This window comes from Lepidochelys kempii, chromosome 10 (genome assembly GCF_965140265.1).
Source record: "Lepidochelys kempii isolate rLepKem1 chromosome 10, rLepKem1.hap2, whole genome shotgun sequence".
Taxonomy (NCBI): domain Eukaryota; kingdom Metazoa; phylum Chordata; order Testudines; family Cheloniidae; genus Lepidochelys; species Lepidochelys kempii.
In genome coordinates this window covers 35,277,655-35,299,921 of record NC_133265.1, presented here as the reverse complement: position 1 = coordinate 35,299,921, position 22,267 = coordinate 35,277,655, and the positions used below count along the sequence as shown (strand labels likewise).

The 22,267-nt window shown below is 49.5% G+C and overlaps 1 protein-coding gene across 7 annotated transcripts in view; it reads right to left on the bottom strand.

Annotated features, from left to right (window-relative positions):
* Positions 1-22,267, bottom strand: part of DECR2 (2,4-dienoyl-CoA reductase 2) — a 108,669-nt gene that overhangs the window by 12,572 nt on the left and 73,830 nt on the right. For 6 of the 7 annotated variants that reach the window (XM_073362843.1, XM_073362842.1, XM_073362841.1 and 3 more), the window contains 6 exons: positions 13,936-14,071; positions 12,743-12,867; positions 9,989-10,082; positions 4,024-4,128; positions 3,002-3,190; positions 646-834 (listed from right to left, as the gene is read on the bottom strand). In XM_073362843.1, the coding sequence (XP_073218944.1) occupies positions 800-834; positions 3,002-3,190; positions 4,024-4,128; positions 9,989-10,082; positions 12,743-12,867; positions 13,936-14,071 (684 nt within the window). In that variant the 3' untranslated portion in view covers positions 646-799. Of the gene's footprint in view, positions 1-645; positions 835-2,972; positions 3,191-4,023; positions 4,129-9,988; positions 10,083-12,742; positions 12,868-13,935; positions 14,072-22,267 lie in introns of all 7 variants that reach the window. The other variant, XM_073362844.1, reaches the window with a different exon arrangement.

The window sequence follows — 22,267 nt, the reverse complement described above, 5'->3', positions numbered from 1 at the left end:
ATTTTTAATGGTGGGAATACGGACTCTCGCCTGTTCACGGGGCACACTCTGGATGGTCACTAGCCCATCTAAGTGCAGGAGGGGAATGGAGATTCAGGGCTGGCCTCAGGCGGCATGCGCCACAGAGAGATCAGTTTGCAAGCTGGGTGCAAGTTTCAGGAGCAGATCACTGCTGCCTTCAGCTCTCGAATGGGAGTGAACTGAGTCTGCAACGGGGAAGGGCAACATGCTGCTTAACCCTCTGGCTGCCTGGAACACCCATCTGCAGAGAACATCTGCCCAGATGAAGGTATCCACCAGTAATGTGGAAAGATACCAGCAGTTTATAGGTTAAAGCTGGGAAAAATCAGCTGGGAATCGAGACAGAGGGGTAGCAGGGCTGCTCTCTGGCATTACCAAGGTAACTCAGCAGAAAAACAAGGGGTTTGATGTAACAGGAATGAAAACAGTAAAGTGAAGGGGAGCAAGGCTCCAGCAACCCACCTTCCCCCCACAGACCCATCACCAGAGCTGCACCTATTGCTAGACCAGCTTCAAAATATAAAATCAGGAGCAAACTTGGGAACAGCTGCCTTCTGGACAGGACTCTCGTAGTGCCCCTTCCCCCCCACCCCCACCGCTAATCCCACCCCCACCAAGACATACATTGAATCTTCAACTTTGCCATTTTCACTTTTGCCCCAGCAAGGTCATCCCAACGGCTGATGGCCAGAGGTCATAGCTGTTCCCTGACCCTGTGTCATAGGGATGTCCAAAGCCGTAGTGTTTGCTCAGCGTCCTGTCAGTCCCTGGTCGTCCATCATTTGTCTTTCTTCACTTCCATGGCCCAATGATCTGTAAGACAGAATGGAAGTCAAGGAATGAAACTGACGTGAAATCCATCATGGACTGGCCTAGATCAAGGCAGAGCTCAAAAAGAGCACTGGGGGATGGGGACCGGGCAGGGAGGGAGCCCCCTCATTCAAACAACTTCAGTAGCTTATTGTGGAGGTGCCATGGCAGCTCCACAGTTCAGACTGCCTAGAGATTTGTGCTTAAAGCACGGCTTAAACCTCTTTGGGATAAATAACAGAGTGTACCTTCCCCATACTCTGAATACAGAGTAAATGTTCAGGCAAGCCTCTTAATTAAGGTGGGTTCTGATTAACATAACATGGGCCCTTCGAGACAGGACAAGCCCCTCCCTTCCAACTGTTGGTGTGTTGTTTGGTTAGGTAACATTACAAAATAAACAGGGGATACTTCTGTGTGGGTCTCTGATTAGTCCTGTGTGCCTCAGAGCTGATCTGGGTTGTTGAAAATCATGATGCAACTATACAGTCCGTGGGTTTGGCAAGGTGAGAGAGGGCCAGGACGGAGAGAGGGGGCAGGGGAGGCTGACACCTACACGTGTCTCTGCACAGTGAGCCTGCAGTCAGAGCAGACGGAAAAGGCACCTCATTACTTAGCAAGGACACACCTTCTCCAGGGGCCAATGGTGCTAGTTACAGGTGCCAGATGAACAGCCCTGAGCTGGCTGGAAAACCACAGCTCTCTTTCACCAAACATTTAGAGCTTTCAAAATTTATTTTTGTTTTGACCAAGACCTCCCAAAATGATTTGTTAAATGGTGGGCAGCCTGCGGGGGACAGAGGGAGGGATACCACCCACCAGCGCAGTTCATAACCACTGGGCTTAAGAGTCAGTTAATCTCTTCTCTTGGAGCTATTCCACTTTGTACACATAACGAAATATTCTTTGGGCCAAAAGGAGACTGACTCTGCAGCCTGGTGATCAGGGCCCATCGCCCAGGACATGGGAGACCCAGGTCCAAATCCCAGCTCTGAATCAGGCGAGCCTGGGTCTGCCACCTGCAGCTGTAACTAATAGCTCCTTGGGCATTCTGTGAATGTGGGCAGCTCACTCAGTGTGGGCCTCTGTCCCCCCTAGTGTGGCTGGGCCACATATAGTGAAAGATGAGCCTACATCAGCCTTGGCTAACAGAGCTTGGCCTTTTAGCTCAGTCAGTGCCGCTCCTGCTTTAAGATCCAGAGGCCCAAGGATTAATTCCCACTGCCAACGATGCACCCAACTCAATGGGCAAGCATGCACCAGCCCCTCCTAGCAGATTGGTGCCATTGTCCTTTACACCACTTTGTATTACGTGGCTTGGCCCTCTTTGAACACCTGGGGGCAGATCCTGTGCTGGTGGAACTGGCCAAAGCTCCATTGTGCAACCTCTCACACACACGCTTTCTAATTGTGCCCAGACGAAACCAGCTGGCCTGGAATTTCTCCCACGTGGCCCTGCCCTGTGGGTTTTGGGAGGGAGACTGCAGATTTAATAACCACACATTTGTGCTTCCTAACTATTTGCCCGGCCTTTTCTCAAGAAGCCTAGCCTGGAACTCTTTGGGCAGGGGAGGTATCCCAGATGAGTTTTTGCAAGCCTTCAGGACCTTTGGAGAGGTCCCACACACTTGGGAGCCAAACACACCTTCAGTCTGTGGCCCTGGGCTACGAAGAATCTGCTCATGAATCACCGCAGCACAAGGTATTTCATATTGCTGATCTTGGAAAGTCTACATGGGAAGGGTAGAGGCTCCTCTGCGATGTGACCCCACCCTCACCCCATCTAACTACAGCACCAGGAAAATGGTGACAGCTATTAACCAGATGTGCAGTGGGGAGGCACGGACAAGAAAAGCAGTGTGACCAACAGGCAGCATGGGGTCCACTCCAACCACTGACCAGTGCAACACAGCCCTGACCCCTGCCTGGCAAGGAAAGCCCAGGACTACCATGCCAGCTGCTGATGAGTGCGTGGTGACCCTCAATGCCTGTGACCCTGAACGCACTCACTCTGAATGCACCATGCCTGGGACAACACCCTTGTGCCAAAGTTGCTGGTTTGCCTGCAGCATACCAAGAGGTGTTCAAACATTAGGTCCGGACGGCGCATCTAGTCCCACAGAGGGGGAAATACACGTCACCTAGAGCTTAGCAGAGTGTGATGCAATACCCAACAGCGCAGGGAAGTTGTTAGGGGAGGTCAGCCAGCTTCCCCCATCCACCACCAGGGTTGTGCCAGTCACATAGGATGCCAAGGGGCTCGCCAAGTACAGCACACTGTGGGCAATCTCCGTCTTATTCCCTGCCCTATGGAGGGGCACTGTATCAAAGTAGCTGTCCGCTTCTGCACGAGCACCACCTATAGAGAGAACAAAACAAGCTGAGGCCCTCAGGCTCTTTACCCATCAGGAGGCTGTTCCCCTACCCAGGGCAAAAGGCTGCAACTGGCTGGCATTGTTTGGTTGCTACAAGGAGCCCAGATACTACACTGATGGAGCCACACTAAGAAACTAGAGCAGATGCAGAAACATACACGAGGATCTGCCCATGGGCAAAGGGGGGAGATTGAGGAAGAGAAGATCTAGGCTGAAGAGCAAGAAAGAGTTCTACCAAGGAGCTCTCTTAGCCTGGGGAGCAGCCTCCCCTGGAGATGGTGGAAGCCCCTTGCTTAGGACAGGACAGATACCTGAAGAATACAGACAAGGAAACAATCCTGCGGCAGGGAGGGTGGATTAGGTGACCTCATGACCTTGATGGTCTCTTAATTATCACAGAAATATACCCAATGTTTCCATACACAGGCCAGTCGGCTGGGGCAGCACAGGTAGGGCTAGACCACCTGTTGTGACACTGCAGGACAACACTGAGGGCAAGAAACAAGCCTTTGTACAGCACCCAGGGTGAGAATCTCAGCGGCTAAGCAGAGGGACCAATACTTGCCCCTGTGGCCACAGGGTAAACTAACGAAGTGGTGCAAAGTCCCTGCCCAGCTTCACCACAAGAGGGGGCCTGCGAGCATCAGGGCTTGCAGCACGACGCTGGTCAGGGTTTGGCAGAGGCAGCATTCTGAGCTCTGGGGGGCTGGTACACCATCTAAACTCCCCCCTTACACACATATAGTTGCACTAATCAGAGAGAGCCCGAGCTCTCAGGAGAAGCCTCCACCTGGGGACTTCTCTGAGAGCCCCTTACCGAGTCGCCGGTATCCCTCGGTGCCCGCAATGGGGCCTGGTGCCAGACTGTTGACACGGATGTTGTTGGGCCCCCACTCCACTGCCAGGTGCCTGGTCATTGCATCTGGGAGGAAGGACATTCAAAGCAGAATGAAAAACAGAGCAAAAACAGTGAAGGGATTTCAGAGTGAACAGAGGGAGCCGCCGGTTGGAACGAGAGGCAGAGGTGGGGAGTGTAGGTCTTTGCGAACAGGGACTGCTAACAGGAAGTTTTGAGAGGGAGTTCTCCAGGTGAAGGAGGAGCAAATATAAGACTCTTGGAGTAAGTGGCTATCTGTAGTGTGTGTTTGTGGGTTACTTGCTGTATGCTGAGCTTGTGTTTCTCTGTCTGTTTGTTTTTGTTTGTTTGAAGGACTGTGTGCTGTGGCCGGCAGTTGGAAGCTGTGAGCTTCTAAACAAGGTTTGAAATCTAGAAGCCTCTGCTCACTGGCTTTGAAATCTAGAAGCCTCTGCTCACTGGCTGAGCCTTAGTCAGGGGGCAGCGCTTTCAAGAAGGCCAGGGCTTTATAAAGCAGTGAGCAAGCGACCAGGGACTGCTAACGGGGAGTTTTGAGAGGGAGTGTGGAAGGGGAGTGGGAAGGGGGTGAGGTACACTTGCCATTCTTTAAAACCTTTAAACTAAACTATCATCAAAACTTCTTGATTTAAACAAAACCCTATCATTAACCTAGGTAGCTGTAGGAGAAAATGCAGGCAGAAGCCCAGCAGCAGAGTGGGGGCTGTCCTGTTTATTGCATTCAGTGTAGCATGTATGATACCTGCCCTGTGGGCAGGTGGCGTCTAAGTGTGCATTCGGTGCAAGGAGTTCCTGGCCCTCAGAGACATGTATGGGCTTTGGAGGCCAAGGTGGCAGAACTGGAGGAGCTAAGGGAGGCAGAAAGGTATGTCGATGAAGCTTTCCGGGACACTGTACATTTGTCCCACTTCCGGTCAGACAGCCCCTGCACTGTTAAGGAGGATGAAAGCCCCAGAGAAGGAGAGCGGTCAACAGGAATAGAGGGAAACCTTCCCATAGTTGGGACCCTCCTTCCAGATGATGTTGGGGTATCCTCTCGCACTGAGGTTACCTCTCCGGGGGGAGGGAACTCCAGTTATTAGGAAAAGGCAGGTGTTAGTAAAGGGAGATTCAATCATTAGAGACATAGATAGCTGGGTTTGTGATGATGGGGAGAACTGTATGGTGACTTGCCTGCCTGGTGCAAAGGTTGCGGACCTCTCGTGGCATCTAGATAGACTTATGTGTAGTGCTGGGGAGGAGCCGGTGGTCGTGGTACATGTAGGTACCAATGACGTAGGGAAGGGTAGGAGAGACATCCTGGAGGCCAAATTTAGGCTGCTAGGAAAGAGACTGAAATCCAAGACCTCTATGGTGGCATTCTCAGAAATACTACCAGTTCCACACGCAGGGCCAGGAGGGCAGGCAGAGCTTCAGAGTCTCAATGCATGGATGAGACAATGGTGTAGAGAGGAGGGGTTTAGATTTATTAGGAACTGGGGAAACTTTGGGGATGGGGGAGCCTATACAGGAAGGATGGGCTCCACCTACACCAAATTGGATCCAGATGGCTGGCACTTCACATTATAAAGGTTGCAGAGCAGTTTTTAAACTAAGAGATGGGGGAAGCCAATTGCTGCAGAGGCGCACGTGGATCAGGCAGAGACCTCTCTTAGAGGAGAGTCTATTGACAGAGATTCTCTAGGGTTTAGTCAGGAGGAGAGGATGGAAGAGGATAACGTATGGGCCAGATCAGATGAGAAACATTCACATAAAGAATCTGACGCATCAGAAAAGGGCAGACAAATAAACAGTGACAAGTTTTTAAAGTGCGTGTACACAAATGCTAGAAGTCTAAATAATAAGATGGGTGAACTAGAGTGCCTCGTGTTAAAGGAGGATATTGACATAATAGGCATCACAGAAACCTGGTGGAGTGAGGACAATCAATGGGACACAATCATTCTGGGGTACAAAATATATCAGAAGGACAGAACAGGTCGTGCCGGGGGTGGGGGGGAGAAGTGGCACTATATGTGAAAGAAAATGTAGAATCAAATGAAATAAAAATCTTAAATCCACATTTTCCATAGAATCTCTATGGATAGTAATTCCATGCTCTAATAAGAATATAACCGTAGGGATCTATTATTGACCACCTGACCAGGACAACGATAGTGATGATGAAACTCTAAGGGAGATGAGAGAGGCTATCAAAATAAAAAACTCAATAATTGTGGGGGATTTCAGTTATCCCCACATTGACTGGGTACGTGTCACCTCAGGATGAAATGCAGAGACAAAATTTCTTGATACTTTAAATGACTGCTTCTTGGAGCAGCTGGTACAGGAACCCACAAGGGGAGAGGCAACTCTCGATCTAGTCCCGAGGGGAGCGCAGGATCTGGTCCAAGAGGTAACTGTAACAGGACCGCTTGGAAACAGTGACCATAATGTAATAACATTTAACATTCCTGTGGTGGAAAGAAAACCTCAGCAGCCCAACACTGTGGCATTTAATTTCAGAAAGGGGAACTATGCAAAAATGAGGAGGTTAGTTAAACAGACATTAAAAGGTACCGTGAGTAGAGTGAAATCCCTGCAAGCTGCATGGACACTTCTCAAAGACACCATAATAGAGGCTCAACTTAAATGTATACCCCAAATTACAAAACACAGTAAAAGAACTAAAAAAGAGCCATTGTGGCTTAACAACCATGTAAAAGAAGCAGGGAGAGATAAAAAGGCATCTTTTAAAAAGTGGAAGTTAAATCCTAGTGAAGTAAATAGAAAGGAGCATAAACACTACCAAATGAAATGTAAAAATGTAATAAGAAAAGCCAAAAAGGAGTTTGAAGAACAGCTAGCCAAAAACTCTAAAGGTAATAACAAAATGTTTTTTAAGTACATCAGAAGCAGGAAGCCTGCTAAACAACCAGTGGGGCCCCTGGACGATCAAGATACAAAAGGAGCACTTAAAGACGATAAAGTCATTGCAGAGAAACTAAATGAATTCTTTGCTTCAGTCTTCACGGCTGAGGATGTTAGGGAGATTCCCAAACCTGAGCCGTCTTTTGTAGGTGACAAATCTAAGGAAATGTCACAGATTGAAGTGTCACTGGAGGAGGTTTTGGAATTAATTGAGAAACTTAACAGTAACAAGTCACCAGGACCAGATGGCATTCACCCAAGAGTTCTGAAAGAACTCAAATGTGAAATTGCGGAACTATTAAGTATGGTTTGTAAACTGTCCTTTATGTCAGCTACTGTACCCGATGACTGGAAGATACCTAATGTAACGCCAATATTTAAGAAGGGCTCTAGAGGTGATCCTGGCAATTACAGACCGGTAAGTCTAATGTCAGTACCGGGCAAATTAGCTGAAACTAGTAAAACTGTCAGACACATAGAAGAACATAAATTGTTGGGCAAAAGTCAACATTGTTTCTGTAAAGGGAGATCATGTCTTACTAATCTAATAGAGTTCTTTGAAGGGAGTCAACAAACATGTGGACAAGGGGGATCCAGGGGTCATAGTGTACTTAGATTTCCAGAAAGCCTTTGACAAGGTCCCTCACCAAAGACTCTTATGTAAATTAAATTGTCATGGGATAAAAGGGAAGATCCTTTCATGGACTGAGAACTGGTTAAAAGACAGGGAACAAAGGGTAGGAATAAATGGTAAATTTTCAGAATGGAGAGGGGTAACTAGTGGTGTTCCCTAAGGGTCAGTCCTAGGACCAATCCTATTCAACTTATTCATAAATGATCTGGAGAAAGGGGTAAACAGTGAGGTGACAAAGTTTGAAGATTATACTAAACTGCTCAAGATAGTTAAGACCAAAGCAGACTGTGAAGAACTTCAAAAAGATCTCACAAAACTAAGTGATTGGGCAACAAAATGGCAAATGAAATTTAATGTGGATAAATGTAAAGTAATGCACATTGGAAAAAATAACCCCAACTATACATACAATATGATGGGGGCTAATTTAGCTATAATTAATCAGGAGAAAGATCTTCGAGTCATTGTGGATAGTTCTCTGAACACATCCATGCAGTGTGCAGCGGCGGTCAAAAAAGCAAATGGGATGTTAGGAATCATTAAAAAAAGGGATAGAGAATAAGACGGAGAATCTCTTATTGCCCTTATATGAATCCATGGTGTGCCCACATCTTGAATACTGCGTACAGATGTGGTCCCCTCATCTCAAAAAAGATATACTGACATTAGCAAAGGTTCAGAAAAGGGCAACTAAAATGATTAGGGGTTTGGAATGGGTCCCATATGAGGAGAGATTAAACAGGCTAGGACTTTTCAGTTTGGAAAAGAGGAGACTAAGGGGGGATATGATAGAAGTACATAAAATCATGAGTGGTGTGGAGAAAGTGGATAAGGAAAAGTTATTTACTTATTCCCATAATATTAAAAACTAGGGGCCACCAAATGAAATTAATGGGTAGCAAGTTTAAAACAAATAAAAGGAAGTTCTTCTTCACTCCACGCACAGTCAACCTGTGGAACTCCTTGCCTGAGGAGGTTGTGAAGGCTAGGACTATAACAGGGTTTAAAAGAGAACTGGATAAATTCATGGAGGTTAAGTCCATTAATGGCTATTGGCCAGGATGGGTAAGGAATGGTGTCCCTAGCCTCTGTTTGTCAGAGGGTGAAGGTGGATGGCAGGAGAGAGATCACTAGATTATTACCTGTTAAGTTCACTCCCTCTGGGGAACCTGGTATTGGCCACTGTCGGTAGACAGGATACTGGGCTGGATGGACCTTAGGTCTGACCCAGTATGGCCATTCTTATGTTCTTATGTTTAAAAGCAAAGGAGTGAAAGTGGTCGGGATTGACTAGCAGAGGGTCCTGTGGGTCAGGATTGAGGGGCTTAGGCAGCGCTGTGGAGGAGATGGTGTATCCAGAGCTGGAATAGCAGAGGTCTGGGGGGCAGGGGGACAGGCTGGAATAGCACGGCTGCTGCAAGTCAGCACTGAGCACTACTGGCAGGGCCGGGGAGGGCAGATCAGGCATACGACGGGTGCTGAGCGTCTGAATGAAGAAGAGGAGTCGGAATGCACAGGACTGGGGAAGCAGCTGACCTTCTGTAGATACCCCCTTCAAAGAGCTGTGCCTGCCTGCTGACTGAGGGCCTTTTATCACTGCCATCTGCCAGCTGATCCCAGCAGTCGCCCTGACAACGTGTGAGTTTGTGCTTGTGTCCCACAGGCCATGTGACTAACGTCGTCTGGCATTAACAAGCCGGGGAGACTGGCAGCATAGTGTGGTCTGCTGGACTGAGCCCGGCACAGGCCTGGGTTCTAAACATAATGCTGTCACCAGCTCAATGTGACCCTGGCAAGTCACTCAGAGCAAGATCCAAACCCCACTGAAGGCTGTGAAAATGCTCCCAGTGATTCCAATGGGCTTTGGATTGGCCCTTAGTAGTGAGTTTCTGTTAGGCTCTGATCTGCGGAAGGCTCCGCAGTCGGGGTGCGTGGTGGTGGGGGGATTGGAGGTGCACAGTCAAACCAGCTTTCATTAGTCTCCTTTCAGTTATTTCTCCTTTCTGCACAACCACGGTTTGCTGACGGTATCCCAGAATGCATCATCCTGTGTCATCACAATTTTTCTGCAATGTCACATCCTGGAAAGCGGCAAGTACAGAGATTGCACAAGGGGGGAATAACTGGTTAAGCCACCCTAGAGAGCCAGGCTGAGTACCCCTCTTAGCCTGGTCAGGGAGGGTGCCGCAGAGCTCTGGGCTTGACTCAGCCTATCTGTACCAAGGGGAGTACTATGCAAGATCCTAGTATTGTTCTTCCAAGCCTCTCCATCAGAGGCTCTGAAAGAACCAGTATGTTGGCTGGGCTTTGGCAGCTTGAAAAGACACAAAAAGGAACCAAATGGATCAGGTGTGTTTACTATACCTACAGCCGCCTTAGCTGTCCCAGCATGCACCTGGAGAGCCTGTCCTCTGTAGCTCAAAGTCGCTGTGATGTTAACTATAACCCCGCCATGGTCCTGGATAAACAAGACAGGGAGTTAGGGAACAGAGCAGAGATATCATCTGCTGGGGCAACAGGACCTGGGCATGGGATGGAACAGAGAGACTGACCAGAGAAATACCCTGAAGGCAAAACTGGTCTGGTGATGAATGGGGATTGTCTGCCCAACTCTTGTGGCTCTGCCATCTCTGCCTGGCTCTCTGAACACCTCCCTCCTTGGGATCTGCATAGGACAGCTCTCATTCCGGGCTATGCTGGAACATTCCAGAACAATCTGCAGCCCGTTTCTAGAAAGGTATAAGCACCCAGAGGAGGCAGGAGATGGCAGAAGATTAGAGGCCTCAAGGAAAAGTGAAGGAGCTGGAAGGATTTGGGATGAGAAAGAGAATCAGTGTTTCACTGGCTCATGTCGCCTCCCTCCATCTACTTCTCCTAAGTCAAGGTCACCCTCTCCCCAGAATTACGCACAACCCACATTTTGCAGGCAGCCACTTTCTAGAGGCCGCCCAAACCACATTCACTGTCACAGGTGAATGGCTGTGTCTGGGGAAAGTTCTGCTGCTCCGATCACTTCTGCGAGGATGGAAGTTACAGGAAAGACACGAGGAGACAGAGGTGATATAAAATGGGGCTGCCAATGAGACAAGATTAATCAGCATGATTGGCTGTGGTCTTAGCACACCAGCAGCCTAACCACTGTCAAGTGTTTTGTACGCATCATGGCAAAGGGGAGTTCTAAGGAAGGGTTTGGTGGAGGAGGAGGCAGCTGCTTTGGGAGTGTTTAAGGGGAGCTCCTCCCAAGCAGGAGGGGCAACCTGGCAGAAAGCACAAAGGGGCTTGTTGGAAAGTTTAACGAGTGGGCGATGGAGGTTGCCATCGTGGGTCCGCTGTGGGCTGAAATTAGCCTTTCGATACTGGATAAGAGATGATAGGTGGGGCGGGACTGGGCTGAGCAGGGCCTTGGAAGTGATGGCAAGGGCTTATGTTTGATATGCTAGTCGTCTCCAAAGTGGGATGCACGCACCCCAGGGGGTGCGCACGACCATCTGTGGGGGTGTGCGGAAGGAGGAGCGCCGCCAAATGAGCACTGCTGGCACGGTGGCAGCAGCGCTCCGGGACCTTTGATTCTTCAGCGGCGCGCCGGCGGCAGCTCGGCTCTCCCCGCTCTGTTTTCGGAGGCACACCGGCGGCAGCTCGGCTCTCCCCGCTCCGTCTTCGGTGGCACAGTGGCGGCAGCTCGGCTCTCCCCGCTCCGTCTTCGGTGGAACAGTGGCGGCAGCTTGCCTCTCCCTGGTCCGTCTTCGGCGGCACGCCGGCGGCAGCTTGGCTCTCCCCACTCCGTCTTCGGCGACACGCCAGCGGCAGCTCGGCTCTCCCCGCTCCGTCTTCGGCGGCACGCCGGCGGCAGCTCGGCTCTCCCCGCTCCGTCTTCGGCGGCACGCCAGCGGCAGCTCGGCTCTCCCCACTCCACCTTCGGCGGCAGCTCGGCTCTCCCCGCTCCGTCTTCGGCGGCACGCCCGGCGGCAGCTTGGCTCTCCCCGCTCTGTCTTCGGCGGCGCGCCGGCGGCAGCTCGGCTCTCCCCACTCCGTCTTCGGCGGCACGCCGGCGGCAGCTCGGCTCTCCCGCTCCGTCTTCGGCGGCACGCCGGTGGCAGCTCGGCTCTCCCCGCTCCGTCTTAGGTGGCACGCTGGCGGCAGCTCGGCTCTCCCCGCTCTGTCTTCGGTGGCACAGTGGTGGCAGCTTGCCTCTCCCTGGTCCGTCTTCGGCGGCGTGCTGGTGGCAGCTCAGTACTCCCCGCTGCGGCAGCGGCGGCGCGCCGGCGGCAGCTCGGCTCTCTCCACTCCGTCTTCGGCGGCACGCCCGGCGGCAGCTCGGCTCTCCCCGCTCCGTCTTCGGCGGTGCGCCCGGCGGCAGCTCAGCTCTCCCCGCTCCGTCTTCGGCGGCGCGCCGGCGGCAGCTTGGCTCTCTCCGCTCCGTCTTTGGCGGCACGCCGGCGGCAGCTCGGCTCTCCCCGCTCCGTCTTCGGTGGCACGCCGGTGGCAGCTCTTTTTTTTTTTTGATTCCCCAGAGTTGGCCCTGGGGTGTGCGCGATTCAAAAAGTTTGGAGACCCCTGTGCTAGAGAAGAGGGATCCAGGGGAGTAATGGAAAGAGAGAGGGGTGATGTGGTCAGAGCAATGGGCTAGGGAAAGGATCTTTGCAGTTGCTTTCTGAAAGGATGGATACAAGCGCGTGTTCATCTTGTTTTGTCCAAGGGAAACAGGACTGGACTTCAATAGACTATCCAAAGTTAACCCTTTCTCTCTCTCTCCCTGTCCTCCACCCCCCCAATCTAAACGCCTGGCAAACAGGGGGGTTCCCCCATAAAAGACTCTCTGCAGTTGAAGGGAAAGGGACTAAGGAACAGTGTGACAATTAATACATTACATTTCAAATGCTTTCACTGTTCTTTGTGCTTTAATAAAAGGTTAAAGAGATTTTTTCAGAGGTGATTGGTACAAAGGGGGTCACTGGTGATAACATGCCCTTGAACCCCAGACCACATGGTAACTGTTTAACGCTGTAATAGCAAGCAAAGATTTTATTAATAGCTTATTCATGGTAGGACCCAAGACACGCTCCTTATCAACATGACAGACTTTCCAGCAGCACATTCCCTGATGTAGGATGAACTTACCCGCAAGCATTTCTCATAGAGCACTTTGGAGACATTGAAGGTGCCAAGGGTGTCAATGTCGATCACTGTCTTATAGGCACTGAAGGACAAAGCACTGGCCGGGCACAGGAAATTACCAGCAGCATCTGGAGAGGGAGAGCATCCAGGGGCACAGTCAGTGGGGAGCGGGGGAGTGAGACTGCTATGATCTATTACTAGGTGGGCATAGGGTGCTGCTCCCTCCCTTCCTCTGAAGCAGGGACAGGATGTGTGTGCACGTGTACAATCCTCCTAACTGTTCACTATATAGAGAACACACGATCCACCTCAAGACTACCAATCCAGAGCCACACTGACACAGGCTGCCCTGTGCAACTTCTAATGGCTTCTGGCTCCTCAGTTTAGGTGAGGCACTGTAACTTGCCTTAGCTGCCCCCACTTTAGTTAGCGAAAGACATTTTTAAGAGTGCCCCTCAGGCCTCTACTGTGCTATTCAGGAAAGTCCCCAAAGTCTTACAGCATCTGCTTTGGAGTCCCTAGCTCTCTGGGGCAGCAGAGCAGCTAGCTGCTCACAGACCTTTCAGGCAGGGATACACTTTTACATACAGTAGCTGAGCATATCCCAGAACTGGGTGAAGGGCTCATTGTTCAGAGAGAAGCAGTGCCCCAGGTGACCACACCAGGGCTCTTGAGGAAGAACGCTACTGGGACAATTGGGTATCAAAGGGTTGGCTGCAATCGATTTCCAGATCAGCCAAGCAGGGGCTGCTTAAATTGCTGCTTAAGTGGGCGATACAGAACAGGATAGAGTCAAACAGAGATGAGTAGGGAACTCTGCTGGGTTGGGAATGAGGCTTGACTGCTCCCTTCCTCGCTTCATTTTCTGGCAGACAGTTGTCAGTCCGCTACCTCCATGAGACCAGTATTCCCAGCCTCTCGTGTCACTTGGCACTGCAGGCTCCCACAGGGCAGTGAGAGCATAGGAAGCTTTGCCCAGAAGAGAGCAATATTCCTTCTAGTCCAGCATCCTGTTTCCAGTGTGACCAGCATTCAGACGATGGTACCTGTGACAGCAATGCACCCAGACATTAACAGAACACTGCCTCCATAGGGGGGCAAATTTCTTCCCGACCCTCAGTTGGTCATGAGTTTGTTCCCTGAAACACATGGGTTTGTAAAATCCTGTCACTTCCCCCGATTCGCAAGCAACTCACTGTTAACGAGGATGTCAATTCGTTCAAACTCTTTCACAGCCTCGTCCACCGCTGCCAGGATGGTTTGAGGCTGCCGGACGTCTAGAGAAAGAGGCAGGCATCGCTGACCAGTAGCAGCCTCCAGCTTCTTGGCAGCCTGGAAAAGAGAAAGAAAGATTTTGTATGAGGGATCCCAGTCCTACCTCCTGTTGTTAGGAACCAGAGGGGAGACTCATACTCTGGCATCAGCAAAAGGACATATCAGGCAGAAGGACATGCTCCATCCCTATCAAGACCTGGGGCAGCTGTTTGTGTCTCTCGTCATATGATTGTGTTGTTAAACAGCTGCCATGTCCCACCCCAGAAGGAGCTGCATTTTGGTGGTTGGTGAAGTGATTCTTGTATGTACTATAACCTATAAATTACTCTGTCGAGCGCGTGGGATGTTTACATCAAGGCTCTGTTGGAAAGATCACAGCAGAAACGTGCGTTTGCTTCTGAGCACTGTATTACCAGAGAGATATTGACACATTAGAGGGATCCAACAGAGAAGCAACAAAAAATAATAGAGGCTGCAGGCACTGGCTTACACTGGAGGACTGAGAGAGCTAAAATTTAAGCTTGGCTAAGCGAGGCCTAATGAGGATGTGATAACAGTCGGCAGTATCTGACGGGTGTAATGGAGAGGAATTGTTTAGGCTGGGGATGTAATTAGAAGCAATAGAATGAAACTAAGAAAAGTAAAATGTAAGCTCAATAAAAGCTTCCTAACAGTGAGATCTACCAGACTTTGGAAAGAGTCCTTGCATGTGTCATTTGAATGGGAACAAAGCACGGAAGGCGATCCTGCTCAGGCCCTCAGGGCCGGGCTGCTAGATCTTTTCATCTCTAACTCCTCTGTTTCATTGCCAAGTAAGAGTCATCAGTGCCTCTTGAGCCACATTGACTATGGGATGTTCTCTCTGTGTTCTTTCCATCCTCCTCCCACGGATAAGTCTCCAGAGAAATCTCACAGAGAATCTCTCATAAGCCATTTACTAAAAGGCAAACTCAAAGCTCCAGCAGAAAACACAGAACCGGCACCCATTAAAAAATGCTTTCAATAGACATCATTATCATACGGGTTAGGAGGACCACACAGGGGCATCTAATGGGGAAAAAGGCCAACAACCTGGAACATACATATGGCCACACTGGGTCAGACCAATGGTCCATTTAGCCCAGTATCCTGTCTTCTGACAGTGGCCAGTGCCAGGTGCTTCAGAGGGAGAACGGGTAATCATCAAGTGATACATACCCTGTTGCCCATTCTCAGCTCAGGCAAACAGAGGTTAGGGACACTTCAGAGCATAGTTTTGCATCCCTGCCCATCCTGGCTAATAGCCATTGATGGACCTATGCTCCATGAATTTATCTAGTTCTTTTTTGAACCCTGTTATAGTCTTGGCCTTCACAACATCCCCTGGCAAAGCATTCCACAGGCTGACTATACGTTGTATGAAGAAATATTTTCTTTTGTTTGTTTTAAACCTGGTGCCTATTAATTTCACCAGGTGATACAAAAAGAACAGGAGTACTTGTGGCACCTTAGAGACTAACAAATTTATTTGAGCATAAGCTTTCATGGGCTACAGCCCACTTCACCGGATGCATAGAATGGACCATATACTAAGAAGATATACATATACATACAGAGAACATGAAAAAGTGGAGTAAGAGGCTAATTAATTAAGATGAGCTATTATCAGCAGGAGAAAAATACTTTTGTAGTGATAATCAAGATGGCCTATTTTAGACAGTTGACAAGAAGGTGTGAGGATACTTAACATGGGGAAATAGATTCAATAAGTGTAATGACCTAGCCACTCCGAGTCTCTAGTCAAACCCAAGTTAATGGTACCTAGTTTGCATATTAATTCAAGCTCAGCAGTTTCTCACTGGAGTCTTGTTTTGAACTTTTCTGTTGCAAAATTTCCATCTTTAAATCTGTTACTGAGTGGCCAGAGAGCTTGAAGTGTTCTCCTACTGGTTTTCGAATGTTATGATTCCTGATGTCAGATTTCTGTCCGTTTATTCTTTTGCGTAGAGACTGTCCGGTTTGGCCAATGTACATGGCAGAGGGGCATTGCTGGCACATGATGGCATATATCACATTGGTAGATGTGCAGGTGAACGAGCGTTCTGTTATTTTCTTTGTTGAGCCTGTCCTGTAGTAGGTGACTTCTGGGTACTCTTCTGGCTCTGTCAATCTGTTTTTTTCACTTCAGCAGATGGGTACTGTAGTTTTTAAGAATGCTTGATAGAGATCTTGTAGGTGCTTGTCTCTGTCTGGGGGATTGGAGCAAATGTGGTTGTATCTTAGAGCTTGGCTGTAAACAATGGATCGTGTGGTGTGTCTTGGATGGAAGCTGGAGGCATGTAGGTAAGTATAGCGATCAGTAGGTTTCCGCTATGCCTCCAGCTTTCATCCAGGACACACCACATGATCCATTGTCTAGAGCCAAGCTCTAAGATACAACCGCATTTGCTCCAATCCCTCAGACAGAGACAAACACCTACAAGATCTCTATCAAGCATTCTTAAAACTACAATACCCACCTGCTGGAGTGAAAAAACAGATTGACAGAGCCAGAAGAGTACCCAGAAGTCACCTACTACAGGACAGGCCCAACAAAGAAAATAACAGAACGCCACTAGCTATCTAATATGGCTGCTACTCTGAAACCTGTCATCAGGTGACACCTACTTCTTGTGTAATGAGGAGTAAATAACACTTTCTTATTTACTTTCTCCACACCAATCACGATTTTATAGACCTCTATCATATTCTCCCTTAGTCATCTCTTTCCCAAGATGAAAAGTCCCAGTCTTATTAGTCTCTCCTCATATGGAAGCTGTTCCATACCCCTAATCATTTTTGTTGTCCTTTTCTGTACCTTTTCCAATTTCAGTAGATCTTTTTTGAGATGAGATGACCAGATCTTCACACAGTATTCAAGATGTGGGGGGTACCATGGATTTATACAGAGGCAATAGGATATTATCTGTCTTATTATCTATCCCTTCCCTAATGATTCCCAACATTGTTAGCTTTTTTGACTGCTGCTGCACATTGAGTGGATGTTTTCAGAGAACTATCCACAGTGACTCCAAGATCTCTTTCTTGAGTGGTAACAGCTAATTTAGATCCCATCATTTTATATGTATAGTTGGGATTATGTTATCCAATGTGCATTACTTTGCATTTACCAAAATTAAATTACATCTTCCATTCTGTTGCCCCGTCACCCAGTTTTGAGAGATCGTTTTGTAGTTCTTTGCAGTCTGCTTGGGACTTAACTATCTTGAGTAGTTTTGAGGAGTTTTGCCACCTCACTGTTTACCCCTTTTTCCAGATCATTTATGAATATGTTGAACAGCACTGGTACCAGTACAGACCCCTGGGGAACATCACTATTTACCTCTTTCCATTCTGAAAAATGACCATTTATTTCTACCGTTTGTTTCCTATTTTCAACCAGTTACTGGTCCATAAGAAGATCTTCCCTCTTATCCCATGACTGCTTACTTTGCTTAAGAGCCTTTGGTGACGGAAGTTGTCAAAGGCTTTCTGAAAATCTAAGTACACTCTATCCACCCTTGTCCGCATGCTTGTTGACCCCCTCAAAAAATGTTAATAGACTAGTGAGGCATGATTTCCCTTTACAAAAACCATGTTGACTCTTCCTCAACATATCATGTTCATCTCAGTGTCTGACAATTCTGTTCTTTACTACAGTTTCAACCAATTTGCCTGGAATTAGGCTTACCGGCCTGTAATTGCAGGATCATCTCTAGAAAGTGAATGAAAAGAGAGTTGGTGTTTAAAATGGTTTACAGAACAAAACATTCTCCCTTTTGTATGAAGTCTTGTTATACTGCAGCATATCTAAGACCCTCCAAGAATCTCACAGATCTAAAGAGGTTCATCTCATTATTGATAGAGTTACAATATGAAGCCCCAGTCCTGCCATCAGGTCTGCACAGGCACAATAAAGTCCATGCAAGCATAAAGAGTCACTATGAGAATCCAATTGCAGGACTGAGGCCTAAGTCAAGAGAATTCTTCTGCTGACCTAGCACTGCCCACATCTGGGAATAGGTCAGCATGGTGCCGTTGCTCAGAGGTGTGGATTTTTCACACCCCAGAGAGGTAGCTCTGCCGATGTAAACTCCCAGCGTAGAGCAGCCCCATTCCACTGCAAGGCAGACTTTGCTTTGGGTTGCAAAAGTAATTGGGTTGCAAAAGCCCAAAAGTAATTAACCTTGAGGTGGAAACTGAATGGCCAGTTGTGACAAGATGGGGTGCAATCGAGACCAGTGAGGGGCTGTGTCACACCCTCCCTGCGATCTTGTGTGCCTTCAATACCTTGCTGCAGTGACTCCCACCTGGGCCAATCACAAACAATCTTTCAGCAGGCAAGTCACACCCTGAGCGTCTGTGGGTAACTGCAGCCTGCCAGCCACACATGGGTTACACTCTGGCTTTTACCAGCTTTAGTTACCTTTGCCGGGGACCCCAACACACTCCCAATCCCAGATTTTCCCCCAGAAATGTATGTCTTGTACTGTCCAGCCCTCTCCTGGACAATCCAAATGTATTATGACTGGTATTCCTCTAAGGGAATAATATACAATAGCTTGTTACCTTAGAGTTACCCAGACACTTTAAGTTAAACACACTGGATTAGAATAAACAATAGAACAAATTTATTAACTAAAAAGAGAGATTTTAAGTGAGTACAAGCAACAAGGTATAAAAGTCAGAAATGGTTACAAGGAAATAAAAACAAAAACATTTCTAGTGCCTAGCTTAACAAACTGTATGAGAGTCAAAGCAAAAGTTTCTCACCACATGCTTCCAACATTAGACATGCCAACACTCACCAATTAGTTGTGAAAAACGCCATTTCTAAGTAAAATTAAGCCTGACTCATGATCTCATGTTAGAACTCTCAGAGTCAGCCTTAATTTTACTTAGAAATTTCTATCAGCCCCTGCTGTCAGATAAGCTTCTCTGTCCCTTCCCACCTCACCCCACTGCCCTAGCTCAGCCTCCACCCCCACCTCTTTCCACTGCCCTGGGGTGCACATTGTTTTGGGGAGCCACTTCAATACACCTCTTCTGCCAGGGCTGTATAATGCCTCCCCGGGTAGCTGCTTGGAGCTCAGCTTCCACCAGCACCTCCTTCTCATTTCCCCAGGACAGGGGTGGCCAACCTGAGCCTGAGGAGGAGCCGGAATTTAACAATGTACATTGCCAAAGAGCCACAGTAATATGTCAGCAGCCCCCCCATCAGCTCTTCCCTCCGCCCCTACTCCTAGGGCCTCTCGCCCACCGGCAGCCCCACCAATCAGCGCCATACCCTCCCCGCACCTCCCAATCAGCTGTTTCGTGGCATGCAGGAGGCTCTGGGGGAAGGAGGGGGAAGAGTGAGGGCATGGCAGGCTCAGAGGAGGGGGCGGGAAGGGGTGGAGTGGGGGCAGGGCCTGTGGCAGAGCCAGGGGTTGAATAGTGAGCACCCCCCGGCACATTGGAGAGTTGGCGCCTGTACCTCCAGCCCTGGCTATGCAAGGAGCTGCATATTAACTTCTGAAGAGCCGCAGATGGCCACCCCTGCCCCAGGGTTTTCCTTCCTGCTCTCAGCACTGCTGCTGCTTCTGACCTGGAGCAAGGCAGAGTTAAAATTCCATCATCTTCCTCTGCATCCCCCAGTCCTGGAGGAGGGTTACCTGCAGGACAGCGGCAGGAGATGAGGCAATAATGGGCATTCACAGACTATTGGGGGGAAGTAATGTTTTGTGAAGCTCCATGTGTGATGTTCCTCCTCAGTGAGCAAGTCTTTAATGTCCCTCATGTAGCTGTCTCCCCCACAAACAGTGGCAGGGGACCATTTAGGAGAGACTTTTCCACACTGGTGCAAAATGTCCTGCATGGAGCTGCACATACTTTGGCAGTTATGGGAACAGGTGACTGCCATGGCCTGGGCGGGCAAACGACAGGGAGTGGACCTGCAGGTCCTGCTCCATAACTGCATAAAGGTAAGAGCTCATCGTATTATTGAGAGAGCTCCTCCAGCAGGAGCCCAAATCCTCTTCCTTTCAATAAATATGCAAGTGCAGGCAGCACTGTGCTAGTCACACACCCTCCGAGAGTAGGCAGGGGGAGATCAAAAACCTGAAAGTGGACTAAAAAACCCATGATTTAATCTTTTATAAGAATCTCATGATTTTTCAGCCAATCTTATGATTTTTTGGGTCTGATTCATGATTTCTGAACTGTTGGGGTTGGCAATGCCACAACAGAGTTGCTGACCAAACTCTTCAGGTCAGGACCCCTCCTCCAGAGTCCAACGGCTGCTTCTTTTGTCTTTTCAGGTGCAAAGAGTGAGATGGACAGGGAGAGAGAGGAGGGGTCTCTTGGAGTGTTTGTCCCTCTTTTTTTATAGTGTCAGTTCCTCTCTGAAAAGCATTTCCAGCTGAGAACCAAGAGACGGGCTGGTGGAGGAAGGAGATCTCATGCTGTTTCTTTGCTAACATACAGATCTCTTTGTCCCTGCCCCCCCCCCCCGTTTCTTACCAAACAATGGCCACTTCATAGGTGATGGCCCATCAGCTTTGTTGACACCTGACTGGGCATCAGCTTGCACTTTGTCTCAGAGAAACTGGTTTAGCCACTTCCCAGACTTATCTGGGAAACACAGGCCAGCCATAATGTCAACTTATGTTCATAAAATTTATGCAGGTTACTGATCAGCAAGTTATGAGTTTTCAGATGATACCTCCCAAGGTGTGCCTTGTACAAAGAGCATTACAATAGCGTGTGACTACAAGGGCACATTCTGTCACTCCACTGGCATGATTGGACTCATCATCCCACAAATGGCTACTGTGCCAGTGGGAACAGGGGAAGAAGGGGAAAGAACAAATGATCGATGGGCACAGCCAGGGAGCGCAGACAACCAAGAGAGCAGCAAGGCTGGGAGGCCCCAACAAGCTGTGTGATAGCATAGGGAAGCAGAGCCTGTGTCCTGGCCCTGCCAGAGCTGCAGCCAATGACGAGAAGGAAGGCAGGGCTTTTGGAGGCTGAGCAGCCCTCTGACAGCAAGGAGCCTCTCCCCCTCCTCCCCACTGCCCCAAGTCACCGATGTGCCGCCGCGGAGGTGTCTGGGTGTGACGTGACATGCTCCTGCCCAGCCCCAATTTCCACCTTTCCGGGGTGGGGGGGAAAGGAAGGAGGAAGGGGAAGCCCCTGTCTGATTGGCTGCCTGCCCCACTGAGCCGCCTACAGGGGAGGAGCAGCCAACCAGGGCTGCCACTGCAGAAGGGCAGTGGAGCTTCCCCTCCCCGCCATGAGCTAGCTGAGGAGCGTTAAGAGCCACTCTCCTGTGAGCAGCAGGACTAGTTTCCTTTCCCCCTCTCCCCCACCCCCAGCACCTACCTGGGAATGGGTAGGGGAACCAACTACAGTCCCCCAAGGCCTGGGAGAGGTGGGTGAGGAACCCAGGAGAAGGAGAGATGAGACAGAGCAGAACTAATTCCTGAGCATTGGCAGATGGGAAAGACTGGTTTCCCCTATAATTAAGGATACTCTGGCTTTCTGCTTTTCACCATAATCAATAAGGTTCTGAGCAGAGGGGGAGGGCCACGGGCCTAGTTTGGGTAGAGTGAAAGGTCTGGATGAGGGGGGCCTGAGCTGGTATGTGTGTGAGGGGGGTGGGGGGGGGGCAATGTGGTACTTGGTTGAGGGGCCCTTAACTTCAGTCAGTATCTCCCTTCACATCCAGAGTGACTCTGCCCCTCCCCCCACTACAGATTTATGAGGTCATCACTGCCTCACCCCATACCCTGCGTGACACCCCTCTCTCATGTCTCATTCAGCCCTGAAGGCTCTTTGCCCCATCATTTCCAGATTTCCTGCAGCAGCTCCTGAGCACAGTGATCTCTTCCCCAATCAATGTGTCTTTCTCTCTATCCCTCTCTCCCACCACCACCACTTCTCTCTTCTCTGCCCCCCAGGACACATGGCAGGGCTGGGTTGGGAGACTGCCCAGGGCTGGAGTCCACCAGTCTTCGCTCTCCCACACTGCTGGGGATGGGGCCAGTCCCAGGAGTGAAGGAGGAAATCCCTAAAGGACAGTTTGGGGTCCCCACATTTATGACTCATGTCCCTGATGCTCAGGCCAGGTACTATGGCTCCAGCCTCTCCCTGCTCCAGCCCCCCGCTGGAGGACAGATCCCACACGGCAGGTACAGCACATGGCTGCTGGAAAGCCAGCAAGGTGCTGGCAGACCACAGACAGCCAGGCTGCCC